The 17,390-nt window shown below is 44.9% G+C and overlaps 4 protein-coding genes across 4 annotated transcripts in view; all 4 read right to left on the reverse strand.

Moving 5' to 3' along the window:
• Window positions 1-17,390, reverse strand: part of LOC124122871 (cell adhesion molecule-related/down-regulated by oncogenes-like) — a 346,871-nt gene that overhangs the window by 134,932 nt on the left and 194,549 nt on the right. Inside the window, exon 5 of the mRNA XM_048390129.1 lies at window positions 1,778-1,822. The gene's annotated coding sequence lies outside the window, so the exon portion shown is untranslated. The remainder of the gene's footprint in view (window positions 1-1,777; window positions 1,823-17,390) is intronic.
• Window positions 7,314-7,712, reverse strand: LOC125377258 (splicing factor 3A subunit 2-like). The gene has a single exon (XM_048390140.1). It carries the CDS (start codon window positions 7,710-7,712, stop codon window positions 7,314-7,316), a length of 399 nt encoding a protein of 132 aa, XP_048246097.1.
• Window positions 8,003-8,833, reverse strand: LOC125377259 (splicing factor 3A subunit 2-like). Its single transcript, XM_048390141.1, has one exon. It carries the CDS (start codon window positions 8,831-8,833, stop codon window positions 8,003-8,005), a length of 831 nt encoding a protein of 276 aa, XP_048246098.1.
• On the reverse strand, window positions 11,786-12,499 carry LOC124122873. Its single transcript, XM_046486060.2, has one exon. The coding sequence runs from the start codon at window positions 12,497-12,499 to the stop codon at window positions 11,786-11,788; it is 714 nt and encodes a 237-aa protein (XP_046342016.2).

Consider the following 17,390-nt stretch of genomic DNA (forward strand, 5'->3'; position numbering starts at 1 on the left):
TGTCTAATCAAGACAAGACAAAAATCTCAACATGTGCAGGTACTTGGGGTCTGATGTTTGGGACTATGTACATGGTGTGTCTAATCAAGACAAGACAAAAATCTCAACATGTGCAGGTACTTGGGGTCTGATGTTTGGGACTGTGTACATGGTGTGTCTAATCAAGACAAGACAAAAATCTCAACATGAGGTGCTACTTGGGTCTCTCAGTCCTTTGTGAAAAAAACGAATTTGACAAAGAAATATTCATGACTTCCCTGAAACTAAAGCAATCTCCTTAAAATACATATACATCAAATACTGTACATAACATCAAGGCAACAGTTTAAACCAGATTAGATCATACACCGACAAAGTCTCCATTGGCGTAAAAGGCAAAATAGTGGTGAAACTATACGAATGGTTCACTGAAAATATGTGATGACGCTAAGTTTTACACGTGTCATCCTCAAAGACTCGGCTTGTGAATGTACCCGCATCTGAGAAGCAGGTATCCACAGCACCCAGCACACATTCCCCTATAATCATCAGGGAAAATGACAAATGTACATTGGTCTGGAAAACATAGAGGTGCGCATCATACTTCATCAATCTCAAGTGCCAGACCAGCCCCATCACCATCACCTCCCTGGAAGATCGACCACAGCTCGTCCCTAATAAGCGCTGGTGAAATGGCCGCGTGTATATTTTCCCTGCCGACATGTATATAGTGCTGGTGACCTGTGTACCTTCTTTTGTTAGAAGGCAATCCAGCAGTAAACTGAGTCCAGGTCGATGATTTGATCACGGCTAGATCTGTGAAAGGCGAAAAAGTCTCACCGGGAGAGATACCTATCTCGCCTGAACACCCTACTCCCTTTGTGGAGAGACAAGTCATGTTACTGTCGGTGTCAGCGACATGCCACTTAGCGGCATCGTTGTGACTGCATTGACAGCTATGTGTGTTTCACACGGCTGTGAAGGGGTTTGAATGTACATCACTCTGCCAAAATCATAAATCCTGGTCCTCAAGAGGGTTGGAGGAAGAGAGGTGAAGTACTCGAGGAAGAGAGGGAAATACGGTAGGAAGAGGAGGGAAATACAGGTGAATCATGTGAAAAAGAGATGGGGAGTTATGGGGGAAAGAGATTGAGGAATTATTTTAAAAAAATATTGGGAAATTATGGGAGAAAAAGATGGTGAAAATTATGAGAGAAATAGATGAAGTATTACAGGGAAAGAGATTGGACAACTATCGGGAAAAACTATTGGGGAAATTTTGTGAGAAAGAGAGGGGGAGTTATGGGAGGAAAATTTTGGGGAAATTATGGGAGAAAAAAATTGGGGAATTATGGGAGAAAAATATGGGGGAAATTATTGGAGAAAGAGATTGGGGAATAATCTGGAAATAATATTGGGGAAATTATGGGAGGAATATTGTAAAGAAATTATGGGAGAAAGGGATTGGGGAACTATGGGAGAAATAGACGGGGGAAATTAGGGGAGAAAGGGATTGGGGAATAATCGGGAAATAATATTGGGGAAATTATGGGAGAAAGGGATTGGGGAACTATGGGAGAAATAGATGGGGGAAATTATGGGAGAAAGAGATTGGGGATTAATCGGGAAATAATATTGGGGAAATTATGGGAGAAAGGGATTGGGGAACTATGGGAGAAATAGATGGGGGAAATTATGGGAGAAAGAGATTGGGGAATAATCGGGAAATAATATTGGGGAAATTAGGGGAGAAAGAGATTGTGGAAATTATGGAAGAAAGATACGTAGATTTACTTACCAAGACAGCAATAGAACAAAACTTTCTCCACAAACTCGAGAAAACCTGAAACAAAGTAATATAATTATGAGTAACGGAATACAAACATACAACACTAGTTCTATGTCCCAACTCTCACACAGCACAGCACAGCACAACACAGCACAGCACAGCACAGCATGTCAGGGCTCAGTACAGGTCACCAAGCACCTGCAAGTCTCTGGAAGGTGGCATTCTCAAAAATATATGTCCACACACATACACAACCTTAAGCTATAAAAACTTACAAAGAGAAATAATTCAGCCTTATTGCTCACAGATCTATTAACTGTTTTCTCCAGCCAGGCATCCATGATTCACGGCGCAGGTGCTGTAGCTATTACAAGCCAACACAGAAGCCTCAAAAGTTACAAACTTCCAAAAAAATATTTTAACACTACCAAACCCGAATGACCCTAACGTGTACCCGACTACTCGTATATACAACGACGCATTATTATTTCATAATAAGAAGGTGTCATCTCTGTAAGTCTTCACATATGATGACTAAGACCGGAGCCTGGATCGGAGTCCAGTGTACCGGCACCTCGTTACCGCCATCTCCCAGGTACGCCGACAGGTAGAAAGGGGAGGTGTCTCACCCCGGCCTATTATCACACTGCTTTGGGGCATAGAGTAACTTATTCATTCACAGGTGTGAAGGTGATGCTAGCATCAGATCTGGCCAACAGTTATAGCTTCCTAATGTCATACCTGCCTTCATGTAGCCATAAAAAGTACATGGTTATCAATGGGGGAACAAAATATGCTCAGGAAAATATAACTGAACAAAGAAACTCTCAGTTTTATTATATTGTCTGCAGCAAACACTTCTGAACATTTAATAAAAATGTTTTTATTGTTCAAGGATTGTTCAGAATTGAAATGTAGTTCACTGATACTTCACTGTCATAACTGTGTATGGTTGGTTGGTTGGTTGGTTGTTTAACGCCGCACTCAGCAATATTCCACGTACATGACAGCGGTCTGTAAATAATCGAGTCTGGATCAGACAATCCAGTGATTGATATCATGAGCATCGATCCACGCAATTGGGATCAATGACATGCATCAACCAAGTCAGCGAGCCTGACCATCCGATCCCGTTAGTCGCCTTTTACGACAAGCATAGTCGCCTTTTATGGCAAGTATGGGTTGCTGAAGACCTATTCTACCCCGGATCTTCACTGTCATAACTGTGTATGGAGGGCGCTGACTTGTGTGTAAGCCATGAACACTGAGAACTGAGCATTGGCAACATGGATTCTGTGCCAGTGCACAACTTGTTTGAAATAAATGTGTTGGTGTTGAAGTTGTAATGATGTCAAGTTCTGAAATGTCAATTATAAAGAAATATAAGTTTGAAAATGTAAGTTGTTATAAAGATATGATAATTCCAAAATGTCAATCACTGCAAACAAGTTTCAAAATGTCAATTGAATTATAATTCCAAAATGTCAATCATTGCTAACAAGTTTCAAAATGTCATTTGAATTATTATTCCAAATTGTCAATCATTACAAAAAAAGTACTAAAATGTCAGTTGTTATATTGGAATAATAATTCCAAAAAGTCAATCACAGCAAATAATTTCAAAATGTCAATTGAATTATTATTCCAAAATGTCAATCATTGCAAAAAAATGATTAAACTGTCAGTTGTTATACTGGAATCATAATTCCAAAATGTCAATCATTGCAACAAGGTTTTAAAATGTCTATTGTTTATAATTCATAAATGTCAATCATTGTAAAGTAGTTCTAAATGGTCAATTGCTATAATTCCAAAATGTCAATAATTTCAAAAACAAGTTTTAAAATGTCAATTTCTTTAATCCCAAAATGTCATGTTAAGAAATTACAGTTCTAAAGTGTCAATTGCTCTTTCATGTGAAACATTAATGTCAATCAAAATCATAGTTCTTGAAAATAAATCTGAGTTATTAAATCATAGATCTTAAAAATAATCAGGTATTGAATCATAGTTCTTAAAAATAAATCAGAGTTATTAAATAACAGTTCTTAAATATAAATCAGAGTTATTAAATCATAGTTCTTAAAAATAAATCAGAGTTATTAAATCTCAGTTCTTAAAAATAAATCAGAGTTATCAAATCAGTTCTTAAAGATAAATCAGGTATTGAATCATAGTTCTTAAAAATAAATCAGAGTTATTAAATCGCAGTTCTTAAAATGAAATGAGAGTTATTAAATCATAGTTCTTAAAAATAGATCAGTTATTAAATCGCAGTTCTTAAAAATAAATGAGAGTTATTAAATCATAGTTCTTAAAAATAAATCAGGTATTGAATCACAGTTCTTAAAAATAAATCAGAGTTATTAAATCGCAGTTCTTAAAAATAAATGAGAGTTATTAAATCATAGTTCTTAAAAATAGATCAGTTATTAAATCACAGTTCTTAAAAATAAATCAGGTATTAAATCACAGTTCTTAAAAATAAATGAGAGTTATTAAATCAAAGTTCTTAAAAATAAATCAGAGTTATTGAATCATAGTTCTTAATTGCTCTTCAATACCTTTTGAAAAGAAAAAATATAGTGGTAAAAATGTCCATAAAACATAATCCTTCAATGTCAATCCTTGTCACTGTTCATAAAGGTTTATAAATTTTCAACTTGTGCCAAATGGGACATTGTCTCTGTGTAATTAGCACCACATCTTCTGCAACCCATGCTTGCCATAAAATGAAATAATATTTTAGATGTATGTAACTGTTCTAAATATATAGGCTTGACTCAGAAAGTAAATTAGCTCATAATTGTGTTTCGGAAATCAGCTCCAAAAGCTTCATTGGGTATTTACGCATGCTGTTTTTACACATTTGAGTTTTTCATTTAATGCATGCGTTTCTGTACGCAAGTTGATTTAAAGTAATTGTGTTTTGAATATTTGGGGGGGGGGGGGGGGTATTTTACGCAAATACGCTGCTTATCTGTAGCTCAGTTAAGCCTATGTTAAATATGTGAGTTAAGTGTTTGGAATAGGGCCCTGTCCCTGGAATGGTCCCAGACTGTAGAGCACAGACCCCCTTTAACACTGAAGCTCTTGTTATCGCTCTGTTACCTAACTAATGTGACCCTCTGACATGAGGAATACATCACAGTCATAATTAGTCTGCCAGCAACTGCTGCATGTTGTGGCAGCCTAAATACGGCACCAGCCTCCCCGACCCCGACCACCCTCCAGCTGAGATGAATCTGTCCAGGAGGGGGGGTCATCTTCACAATAGCAGGCAATGTGAACCTCACAAACAACAAAGCAGAACATCGTTCCTTTTAGATTTGTCAACATTATTTTGTTGTTTTTTATTTAGAAATACATGCAAGGTGGGTGATCGGGTTCATTTGTCTTTGGGTGTGTGAAGATGGGTGGAGGTGGTGAGATGGCGTTCTTCATAGGGTTGGTTGGGGTGGGTGGGGTTTTTTAAGGGAGCGTGAGATGGGTGCATTGGATCAAGGTGGGTCAGGGCGTCACATTTGTCTTGGAGACAAGGTGGAGGGACGGTGAATAAGGGGGTCAGGGTGTCACATTTGTCGTGGAGACAGCGGGATAAGGTGGATGGACGGTTAATAAGGGGGTCAGGGTGTCACATTTGTCGTGGAGACAGTGGGGTAAGGTGGAGGGACGGTGAATAAGGGGGTCAGAGTGGCACATTTGTCTTGGAGACAAGGTGGAGGGACGGTGAATAAGGGGGTCAGGGTGTCACATTTGTCTTGGAGACAGTGGGGTAGGGTGGATGGACGGTGAATAAGGGGGTCAGGGTGTCACATTTGTCTTGGAGACAGTGGGGTAAGGTGGATGGACGGTGAATAAGGGGGTCAGGGCGTCACATTTGTCTTGGAGACAGTGGGGTAAGGTGGATGGATGGTGAATAAGGGGGTCAGGATGTCACATTTGTCTTGGAGACAGTGGGGTAAGGTGGATGGATGGTGAATAAGGGGGTCAGGGCGTCACATCTGTCTTGGAGACAGTGGGGTAAGGTGGATGGATGGTGAATAAGGGGGTCAGGATGTCACATCTGTCTTGGAGACAGTGGGGTAAGGTGGATGGATGGTGAATAAGGGGGTCAGGGGCGTCACATCTGTCTTGGAGACAGTGGGGTAAGGTGGATGGACGGTGAATAAGGGGGTCAGGGCGTCACATTTGTCTTGGAGGCAGTGGGGTAAGGTGGATGGACGGTGAATAAGGGGGTCAGGGCGTCACATTTGTCTTGGAGACAGTGGGGTAAGGTGGATGGACGGTGAATAAGGGGGTCAGGGCGTCACATTTGTCTTGGAGGCAGTGGGGTAAGGTGGATGGACGGTGAATAAGGGGGTCAGGATGTCACATTTGTCATGGAGACAGTGGGGTAAGGTGGATGGATGGTGAATAAGGGGGTCAGGGGCGTCACATTTGTCATGGAGACAGTGGGGTAAGGTGGAGGGACGGTGAATAAGGGGGTCAGGGTGGCACATTTGTCTTGGAGACAGTGGGACAAGGTGGATGGACGGTGAATAAGGGGGTCAGGGTGGCACATTTGTCTTGGAGACAGTGGGACAAGGTGGAGGGACGGTGAATAAGGGGGTCAGGGTGTCACATTTGTCATGGAGACAGCGGGATAAGGTGGATGGACGGTTAATAAGGGGGTCAGGGTGTCACATTTGTCTTGGAGACAGTGGGGTAGGGTGGATGGACGGTGAATAAGGGGGTCAGGGCGTCACATTTGTCTTGGAGAGAGTGGGGTAGGGTGGAGGGACGGTGAATAAGGGGGTCAGGGTGTCACATTTGTCATGGAGACAGCGGGATAAGGTGGATGGACGGTTAATAAGGGGGTCAGGGTGTCACATTTGTCTTGGAGACAGTGGGGAAGGGTGGATGGACGGTGAATAAGGGGGTCGGGGCGTCACATCTGTCTTGGAGACAGTGGGGTAAGGTGGATGGATGGTGAATAAGGGGGTCAGGGTGTCACATTTGTCATGGAGACAGCGGGGTAAGGTGGATGGACGGTGAATAAGGAGGTCAGGGGCGTCACATCTGTCTTGGAGACAGTGGGGTAAGGTGGATGGATGGTGAATAAGGGGGTCAGGGGCGTCACATTTGTCATGGAGACAGTGGGGTAAGGTGGATGGATGGTGAATAAGGGGGTCAGGGTGTCACATTTGTCATGGAGACAGCGGGATAAGGTGGATGGACGGTTAATAAGGGGGTCAGGGTGTCACATTTGTCTTGGAGACAGTGGGGTAGGGTGGATGGACGGTGAATAAGGGGGTCAGGGCGTCACATTTGTCTTGGAGACAGTGGGGTAGGGTGGATGGACGGTGAATAAGGGGGTCGGGGCGTCACATCTGTCTTGGAGACAGTGGGGTAAGGTGGATGGATGGTGAATAAGGGGGTCAGGGTGTCACATTTGTCATGGAGACAGCGGGGTAAGGTGGATGGACGGTGAATAAGGAGGTCAGGGGCGTCACATCTGTCTTGGAGACAGTGGGGTAAGGTGGATGGATGGTGAATAAGGGGGTCAGGGTGTCACATTTGTCATGGAGACAGCGGGGTAAGGTGGATGGACGGTGAATAAGGAGGTCAGGGGCGTCACATCTGTCTTGGAGACAGTGGGGTAAGGTGGATGGATGGTGAATAAGGGGGTCAGGGGCGTCACATTTGTCATGGAGACAGTGGGGTAAGGTGGATGGATGGTGAATAAGGGGGTCAGGGGCGTCACATCTGTCTTGGAGACAGTGGGGTAAGGTGGATGGATGGTGAATAAGGGGGTCAGGGGCGTCACATTTGTCATGGAGACAGTGGGGTAAGGTGGATGGATGGTGAATAAGGGGGTCAGGGGCGTCACATCTGTCTTGGAGACAGTGGGGTAAGGTGGATGGATGGTGAATAAGGGGGTCAGGGGCGTCACATTTGTCATGGAGACAGTGGGGTAGGGTGGAGGGACGGTGAATAAGGGGGTCAGGGTGTCACATTTGTCTTGGAGACAGTGGGGTAGGGTGGATGGACGGTGAATAAGGGGGTCGGGGCGTCACATCTGTCTTGGAGACAGTGGGGTAAGGTGGATGGATGGTGAATAAGGGGGTCAGGGTGTCACATTTGTCATGGAGACAGCGGGGTAAGGTGGATGGACGGTGAATAAGGAGGTCAGGGGCGTCACATCTGTCTTGGAGACAGTGGGGTAAGGTGGATGGATGGTGAATAAGGGGGTCAGGGTGTCACATTTGTCATGGAGACAGCGGGGTAAGGTGGATGGACGGTGAATAAGGAGGTCAGGGGCGTCACATCTGTCTTGGAGACAGTGGGGTAAGGTGGATGGATGGTGAATAAGGGGGTCAGGGGCGTCACATTTGTCATGGAGACAGTGGGGTAAGGTGGATGGATGGTGAATAAGGGGGTCAGGGGCGTCACATCTGTCTTGGAGACAGTGGGGTAAGGTGGATGGATGGTGAATAAGGGGGTCAGGGGCGTCACATTTGTCATGGAGACAGTGGGGTAAGGTGGATGGATGGTGAATAAGGGGGTCAGGGGCGTCACATCTGTCTTGGAGACAGTGGGGTAAGGTGGATGGATGGTGAATAAGGGGGTCAGGGGCGTCACATCTGTCTTGGAGACAGTGGGGTAAGGTGGATGGATGGTGAATAAGGGGGTCAGGGGCGTCACATCTGTCTTGGAGACAGTGGGGTAAGGTGGATGGATGGTGAATAAGGGGGTCAGGGGCGTCACATCTGTCTTGGAGACAGTGGGGTAAGGTGGATGGATGGTGAATAAGGGGGTCAGGGGCGTCACATTTGTCATGGAGACAGTGGGGTAAGGTGGATGGATGGTGAATAAGGGGGTCAGGGGCGTCACATCTGTCTTGGAGACAGTGGGGTAAGGTGGATGGATGGTGAATAAGGGGGTCAGGGGCGTCACATTTGTCATGGAGACAGTGGGGTAAGGTGGATGGATGGTGAATAAGGGGGTCAGGATGTCACATTTGTCATGGAGACAGTGGGGTAAGGTGGAGGGACGGTGAATAAGGGGGTCAGAGTGGCACATTTGTCTTGGAGACAAGGTGGAGGGACGGTGAATAAGGGGGTCAGGGTGTCACATTTGTCGTGGAGACAGCGGGATAAGGTGGATGGACGGTTAATAAGGGGGTCAGGGTGTCACATTTGTCTTGGAGACAGTGGGGTAGGGTGGATGGACGGTGAATAAGGGGGTCAGGGTGTCACATTTGTCTTGGAGACAGTGGGGTAAGGTGGATGGACGGTGAATAAGGGGGTCAGGGCGTCACATTTGTCTTGGAGACAGTGGGGTAAGGTGGATGGACGGTGAATAAGGGGGTCAGGGTGTCACGTTTGTCTTGGAGACAGTGGGGTAGGGTGGATGGATGGTGAATAAGGGGGTCAGGGTGTCACATTTGTCTTGGTGCTTGGAGGGTGTCAGGGAAATTGAGTGGGATAGTGTAAGATTGGGAGGATATCAAACAAAAACCATGTTGCACTATTATAAATTAAGAACTAACAGTTTCACATTAGATCTTGGGATTCTGGTTCAAGAGATTATTCAAAAGATGCAAGCTTCAAATTTCTCCTGACATTTATTAGAAATGTTCAAATGACTAGGGGGCACGGTGGCCCAGTCGTCTAAGGCGCCGCAATTCGCTGTGCAGAGTTGCGTCCCTTGGGCACACCAGAAACCTATGATTGTGGGCTCGAATCCCGGTTTGCCCCGATTATGTTTCTAGGTTTGTCAGCACCATACCCGTGCTCATGGGTTTCACCGAAGTGGTAAACGTCTGCATCACTTCGGGCTTTCCTCCCACATTAAGCTGACACGCCGCGACATAACTGGAATACTGCTAAAAGCGGTGTTGAACCTAACTCACTCACTCACTTAAATGACTAACAAGTACTACATTTTTGTTTTTAAGTTTTAAAGTCCATTATTTTTTTATGTATGGCAACATTTCTGACATTCTTGAGAAAAACAAAGTATGAACAAGTCCATGACACAAAGCAAATATTCCTCCAAACGACTGCACTGTCGTATAGTATCAGTTTTCATGAAGCTTTCCAATAATATCTCTAACCACTTTTTTTACTCATTTTAGTCAAGCCATTGTATCACATATATACAAACTTAGAAGTATTTTAGAGAAAAACTACACGTTACTCATAGGAATAGGTCAAAGAATTTTAGGCCTTGTTTTCATCTTTTCTCTTAAGTTCACATTTGGCAGTTCAGGGGGGCCAGGCAGTGTTTGTTACAAGCACAGCTACCGTATTCGACGTAATAAGCACCCAGTTCCAATAAGCGCCCACGGCGATATTTGCTAATATATTGGCTAGTGAACAATCTCATTTAGCACCCCTTCTGATTGATCAATGTACACAAGACTTATTTATTCGTGTATAATACGCACTCGTGTGCTACATGCACCCTTAATTATGGGCAATTACATTCCGGGGAAAATATATATGTTGTATATAAACATTGCAGGCTGTTTCCATAAACCATGAAATTTATCTTTCAACTCTATTTTTTTTCACCAAAGTAATATTCTATTAAGAGCCCCCTATTACTAATTTTGAGTGCACCCTGGGTGCTTATTACGTCGAATACGGTATATCTATACAAGATGTTGTGTAAAGTATATAACTGTTTCAGCTGCTTATAACAGTGAAAGTTCATTTTCATTACAGTGTATGTTCTACACGATGAGTTCACCCAATTCAAAACTGGTTCAGCACTAAGAAGCAGATAAGTCACCAATGATTTTCACAAGGTGAAGATGGTTATGATATATTAAAAATTCAGAAGGTGTAACATCATCCCCGGCTCTGTGAATCCCGAATCCCAGGTATGTGTGCAAAGTAACACAAATCCTGATGCCTCTCGACAATGATTGATCACCTTCATAAAGACACTCCCTCCAGTCTCCCAACTCAAACCTCCCCCATACTTACCCCCCAACTTAAACCTTCCACTCCTAATAATACCCCACAAGCTAAGCCTTCCTCCTCCCCAGCCCTGGTCCTATTCCTCAAGCTTAAGCCCCAACCCCCATACTTAAATGTCCCCCCTCAAACTCCCCCCCCCCCCCCCCCCCCCCCCCCCCTCCCCAAACCCCTCAGCTTAACCCACCACCCCTCAAACAAAAACTGTTCTGAAGATCCCCACCCATTTAGACTCTAGATGAATATGATACTAGATGTAAAGTCTTTCACTAATCACTATCCCTAACAACTCAAATCAATCTTCACCTTGCTGTTAACCCTAGCAGCTGTATCACTGAAGCCATACTTATTCTCACCCACACAAGCCTGCCCCCACCCCAACACAAGACTGCCTCCACCACCAACACAAGCCTGCCACAACCCCAACACAAGATTCCCCCCACCCCAACACAAGCCTGCCCCCACCCCAACACAAATCTGCCCCCACCCCAACAAAAGTCTGCCCCCACCCCAACACAAGCCTGCCCCCACCCCAACACAAGTCTGCCCCCTCCCCAACACAAGTCTGCCACCACTACCAACACAAGTCTGCCCCAACCCCAACACACGTCTGCTCCCACCCCAACACAAGTCTGCCCCAACCCCACACAAGCCTGTCCCCACCCCCAACACAAGTCTGCTCCCACCCTACCCTCCTGAAGTCAGCATTGTCCAATTGTTGCAGTCTCCAGCATATTTTACTGACTTGTGACAGCAAAACAATTTGCTTTTTTGACTCAATGTTTTGTGGACAAACATACCTCTTTGACATCATGTATTGTCCACAACAAAGATGGCACAATTCCTTCTATGTCAAGTCAGAATTTCTCAATCAACCCTCACAGGAAATATGACAGTGTCACAGTTCCTCCGACTCAACACAGACTACCTGTACATAGCCATAGAGCCACAGAGCCATAGAGCCATAGAGCCATAGAGCCATAGAGCCACAGAGCCATAGAGCCACAGAGACATAGAGCCATAGAGCCATAGAGCCAAAGAGACATAGTCACAGAGACATAGAGCCACAGAGCCATAGAGACATAGAGCCATTGAGCCACAGAGCTGTTGAGCCAAAGAGCCAGAGAGCCATAGAGGCGTTGAGCCACAGAGACATAGAGCCATAGAGCCGTTGAGCCATAGAGACAGAGCCACAGAGACATAGAGCCATAGAGCCACAGAGACATAGAGCTACATAGCCATAGAGCAACAGAGCCATAGAGCCACATAGACATAGAGCCACAGAGCCACAAAGCCATAGAGCAACAGAGCCATAGAGCAACAGAGCCACAGAGCCACAAAGCCATAGAGCCACAGAGCCACAGAGACATAGAGGCACAGAGCCACAGGGACATAGAGCCACAGAGACATAGAGCCACAGAGCCATAGAGACATAGAGCCGTTGAGCCACAGAGCCGTTGAGCCATAGAGCCACAGAGCCATAGAGGCGTTGAGCCAGAGACATAGAGCCATAGAGCCGTTGAGCCATAGAGACAGAGCCACAGAGCCACAGAGCCACAGGGACATAGAGCCACATAGACATAGAGCCATTGAGCCACAGAGACAGAGTCACAGAGACATAGAGCCACAGAGCCATAGAGCCATAGAGACATAGAGCTGTTGAGCCATAGAGCCATGGACTGATGGAGCCACAGAGACATAGAGCCACGGAGACATAGAGCCGTTGAGCCATAGAGACAGAGCCACAGAGACAGAGAGCCATAGAGCCACAGAGACATAGAGCTACAGAGCCATAGAGCCACAGAGACATAGAGCCACAGAGCCACAGAGCCACAGAGACATAGAGCCACAGAGACATAGAGCCACAGAGACATAGAGCCACAGAGACATAGAGCTACAGAGCCATAGAGCCACAGAGACATAGAGCCACAGAGCCATAGAGCCACAGAGCCACAGAGACATAGAGCCACAGAGACATAGAGCCACAGAGACAGAGCCATAGAGCCGTTGAGCCACAGAGACAAAGAGACATAGAGCCGTTGAGCCACAGAGACATAGAGACATAGAGCCATAGAGACATAGAGCCACAGAGACATAGAGACATAGAGCTACAGAGCCATAGAGCCACAGAGACATAGAGCCACAGAGCCATAGAGCCACAGAGCCACAGAGACATAGAGCCACAGAGACATAGAGCCACAGAGACAGAGCCATAGAGCCGTTGAGCCACAGAGACAAAGAGACATAGAGCCGTTGAGCCACAGAGACATAGAGCCATAGAGACATAGAGCCACAGAGACATAGAGCCACAGAGACATAGAGCCACAGAGACATAGGGCCACAGAGACATAGAGCTACAGAGACAGAGCCATAGAGCCGTTGAGCCACAGAGACAGAGCCACAGAGACATAGAGCCACAGAGACATAGAGCCATAGAGACAGAGCCACATAGCCATAGAGCCATAGAGCCACAGAGACATAGAGCCACAGAGACATAGAGCCACAGAGACATAGAGCCGTTGAGCCAGTCATACAGAGCATCATACAAAGTGTCATACAGTCCCCAACACAAAGCAACAACAATGTTAAACCCCTCTCCTTCATATTGCCCCCAGAGACATAGAGCCATAGAGACATAGAGCCACATAGCCATAGAGCCGTTGAGCAATAGAGCCACAGAGACATAGAGCCATAGAGCCATAGAGACATAGAGCCGTTGAGCCACAGAGACATAGAGCCGTTGAGCCAGTCATACAGAGCATCATACAAAGTGTCATACAGTCTCCAACAAGGCAACAACAATGTTAAACCCCTCTCCTTCATCTTGCCCCTTCATCCTACCCTGATATAGTATTCTCAGCAGGCAAGTCTCAACTTAACATAATTGACCCAACAATCTATCTGTCCAGGTATCTGTGCCAAGGGTGGCTTTGCTGGGATTAGCTTGGGATTAACTCAGGCTTTGTATCAGTAGAAACAAAGATTTGAAACTAGAGTCTTCAGAGAGACAAACTGATGGGAAATACATTCTTCCACATTTCTGCAACTTGTTATTTCACTTAAACCAAAACTTATTATTGAATGAGTACGTCAATGATGTTGAGTTGGGGTTAAATGCTGCAGTTATAATCCAGCGTGTCAGTTCGTGAAGGAGGAAAACCCGAAGTGATGCAGGTCTCGGACATAAATTTACCAATTTGAAACCCACATGCAGGGGGTTGGCGTGGACAAACCTTGAAAAAATCATCAGGTAGAATTTGAACCCATGATGATAGGATTCTGGCACGCCTAAGGGAGGCAACTCTGCATCATCAGTCATACCATGGTCAACCCCTAAAACAAAATCTAGGATTTCACACATTTCCTGACACACTTCAAAGGGGAGAAAGTGCTCCCATGAAGAGAATTCACAGGCTGACATCCTTTCCAGGAAAGTCTCACATGACGAAACTTTTAATGATATTTTTTTTAATTGACAGGGTTCAAAGAGTGAATATGTACATGATTAACGTAAAATATGAAATGTGTGTCAGATCACCAGGGCCCTGAACTTAAAGCTAGGCACATCCTGTGTGAAATCCCTCAACTAGGAAATATTGCAAACCCTTCCGCAGATTGTCAGTGTTGCATGAACGCAGCTGTGATGTAGTTTGTTTATTCCCTCAAAATAGCCTCTAACCCCTTGTATCTCCACCGGAGTATAACAGGATTAATTCACACCACCTTCCGCCTCTAATCACATCCACGTCTTCCACAGCTCTTTCTGCAGGAGCAGCCATTTTCAATCTAAAGAGAAGGTATTAATTCTCTGACATTCTGAAAAGATTCTTTTTGTGGGTCGATGATTAGGTGATAATAACAAGACAGTCGTGTAGTTGTCTCAAGACAGTCATGTAGTTGTCTCAAGACAGTCGTTTAGTTGTCTTAAGACAGTCATGTTGTTGTCTCTAGACTAGACATAAAAATGATTTTATTTCTAACATCCCAGAAGTTTGTCACAAAAGAAAATGGCACATGTCCCACAATTTACCTGGGAAATAATGTTTATTTGCAATTTTGGGGTGATTACCTCACACTCAATATGTGCAAAGAAAAATTGTTTGATAGGCATTACTTAGAAGTTGATGGATGACAAGGTAGACTCAATTTCATGGATAACAACTTCTTTAATAATGTAAAAAGCAACGTTTCGGTATAGATCCTTATAGCGTTGTCAAGCAAGACTGAATATCAGACAGTGAATCAGCCATCTCAGACCATATCAACAACTGTCCTGAACATCAACTGGGACAACGTCCAAATCCTCTACAACAACCTCCATAATGTCACTAAAAGAAAACTAACACATTCGCCGCCACAAGCCATCTATCAACAAAGATCAAGGCTATTTCATCCCATCCGCCTACTATGAACTCATCAAGCAATAATCACTTATCCTGTTTAATTGGCTTCTTGTCCCATTGGCTTCCACCTATGTGTTCTCTGTCCATCATGTTGTGACAGCATTATCTTCTGTTGTCAACACCTTACCTATGTTATCCCACTCATGTATGCAATTGTTGTTACTGTTAAGCCTCTACTGTTTATCCTCCACCTACTATATATATTCTGTACTAAGTCAATCATTCAGTCTTGCTTGACAACGGTATAAGGATCTATACCGAAATGTCACTTTTAACAGTATTAAAGAAGTTGTTATCCATAAAATTGTGTCTACCTTGTGCAAGGAACACCGCCTTTGGGCATGATTGTTGATCGCATACTTATTTCTCATGACTACAACATTTCTCAAATTCTTCAAGACATTTTGTCAAAGACTGCAATGAGGGACCAAGCTGTAACCCTGAGAACAATACCAGAAACCTAGGGCTTGATCAATGGAATTAGGAGCAAAACAGGTTGGTGGTCCATCCACTAGGTCTGTAACCCTGAGAACAATACCAGAAACCTAGGGCTTGATCAATGGAATTAGGAGCAAAACAGGTTCCTGGTCCACCCACTAGGTCTGTAACCCTGAGGACAATACCAGAAACCTAGGGCTTGATCAATGGAATTAGGAGCAAAACAGGTTCCTGGTCCACCCACTAGGTCTGTAACCCTGAGGACAATACCAGAAACCTAGGGCTTGATCAATGGAATTAGGAGCAAAACAGGTTCCTGGTCCACCCACTAGGTCTGTAACCCTGAGGACAATACCAGAAACCTAGGGCTTGATCAATGGAATTAGGAGCAAAACAGGTTCCTGGTCCACCCACTAGGTCTGTAACCCTGAGGACAATACCAGAAACCTAGGGCTTGATCAATGGAATTAGGAGCAAAACAGGTTCCTGGTCCACCCACTAGGTCTGTAACCCTGAGGACAATACCAGAAACCTAGGGCTTGATCAATGAAATTAGGAGCAAAACAGGTTCCTGGTCCACCCACTAGGTCTGTAACCCTGAGGACAATACCAGAAACCTAGGGCTTGATCAATGAAATTAGGAGCAAAACAGGTTCCTGGTCCACCCACTAGGTCTGTAACCCTGAGGACAATACCAGAAACCTAGGGCTTGATCAATGAAATTAGGAGCAAAACAGGTTGGTGGTCCACCCACTAGGTCTGTAACCCTGAGGAAAATACCAGAAACCTAGGGCTTGATCAATGGAATTAGGAGCAAAACAGGTTCCTGGTCCACCCACTAGGTCTGTAACCCTGAGGACAATACCAGAAACCTAGGGCTTGATCAATGGAATTAGGAGCAAAACAGGTTGGTGGTCCACCCACTAGGTCTGTAACCCTGAGGACAATACCAGAAACCTAGGGCTTGATCAATGGAATTAGGAGCAAAACAGGTTCCTGGTCCACCCACTAGGTCTGTAACCCTGAGGACAATACCAGAAACCTAGGGCTTGATCAATGAAATTAGGAGCAAAACAGGTTCCTGGTCCACCCACTAGGTCTGTAACCCTGAGGACAATACCAGAAACCTAGGGCTTGATCAATGGAATTAGGAGCAAAACAGGTTCCTGGTCCACCCACTAGGTCTGTAACCCTGAGGAAAATACCAGAAACCTAGGGCTTGATCAATGGAATTAGGAGCAAAACAGGTTCCTGGTCCACCCACTAGGTCTGTAACCCTGAGGACAATACCAGAAACCTAGGGCTTGATCAATGTAATTAGGAGCAAAACAGGTTGGTGGTCCACCCACTAGGTCTGGAGCCAAAGAGTACAGGCCAATCTGATCTAGTGTCAACACTCAAGGTGAGTAACTCTGGTGTCAACACTCAAGGGAAGTAACTCTAGACTGAATTGTTTTCCACATCAAAGGAGAGTATTCCCGCCTTGGTGAGTGAGTGAGTGAGTGAGTGAGTTGGGTTTAATGCGCTTTTAACAGCATTCCAGTTATATCACGTTGTGTCAGCTTAATATGGGAGGAAAGCCCGAAGTGATGCAGGTCTCAGACGTTTACCACATCTGCCACCCGTGCCACCCTGAGTGAGTGAGTGAGTGAGTTGGGTTTTATGCTGCTTTTCAGGCATGTAAGGTTTACCATGGAGGAAAGCCCAAAGTGATGAAAGTCTCAGACATGTACTAGTTTTGCATTTTTATTTCCAATCACTTGACAAAACCTAGTCTTAAAGGGGCACTGAGCTCAGGTCAGTGGGCAGTTC

This window comes from Haliotis rufescens, unplaced genomic scaffold (assembly GCF_023055435.1).
Source record: "Haliotis rufescens isolate VD_foot unplaced genomic scaffold, xgHalRufe1.0.p SCAF_84, whole genome shotgun sequence".
NCBI classification, from domain to species: Eukaryota; Metazoa; Mollusca; class Gastropoda; order Lepetellida; family Haliotidae; genus Haliotis; species Haliotis rufescens.

Coding starts and splice junctions, on each gene's coding strand:
- LOC125377259 (XM_048390141.1), bottom strand. CDS start 8,833: ATGTGCCACTCTGACCCCCTTATTCACCGTCCCTCCACCTTACCCCAC.
- LOC125377258 (XM_048390140.1), bottom strand. CDS start 7,712: ATGACAAATGTGACGCCCCTGACCCCCTTATTCACCATCCATCCACCT.
- LOC124122873 (XM_046486060.2), bottom strand. CDS start 12,499: ATGGCTCTCTGTCTCTGTGGCTCTGTCTCTATGGCTCAACGGCTCTAT.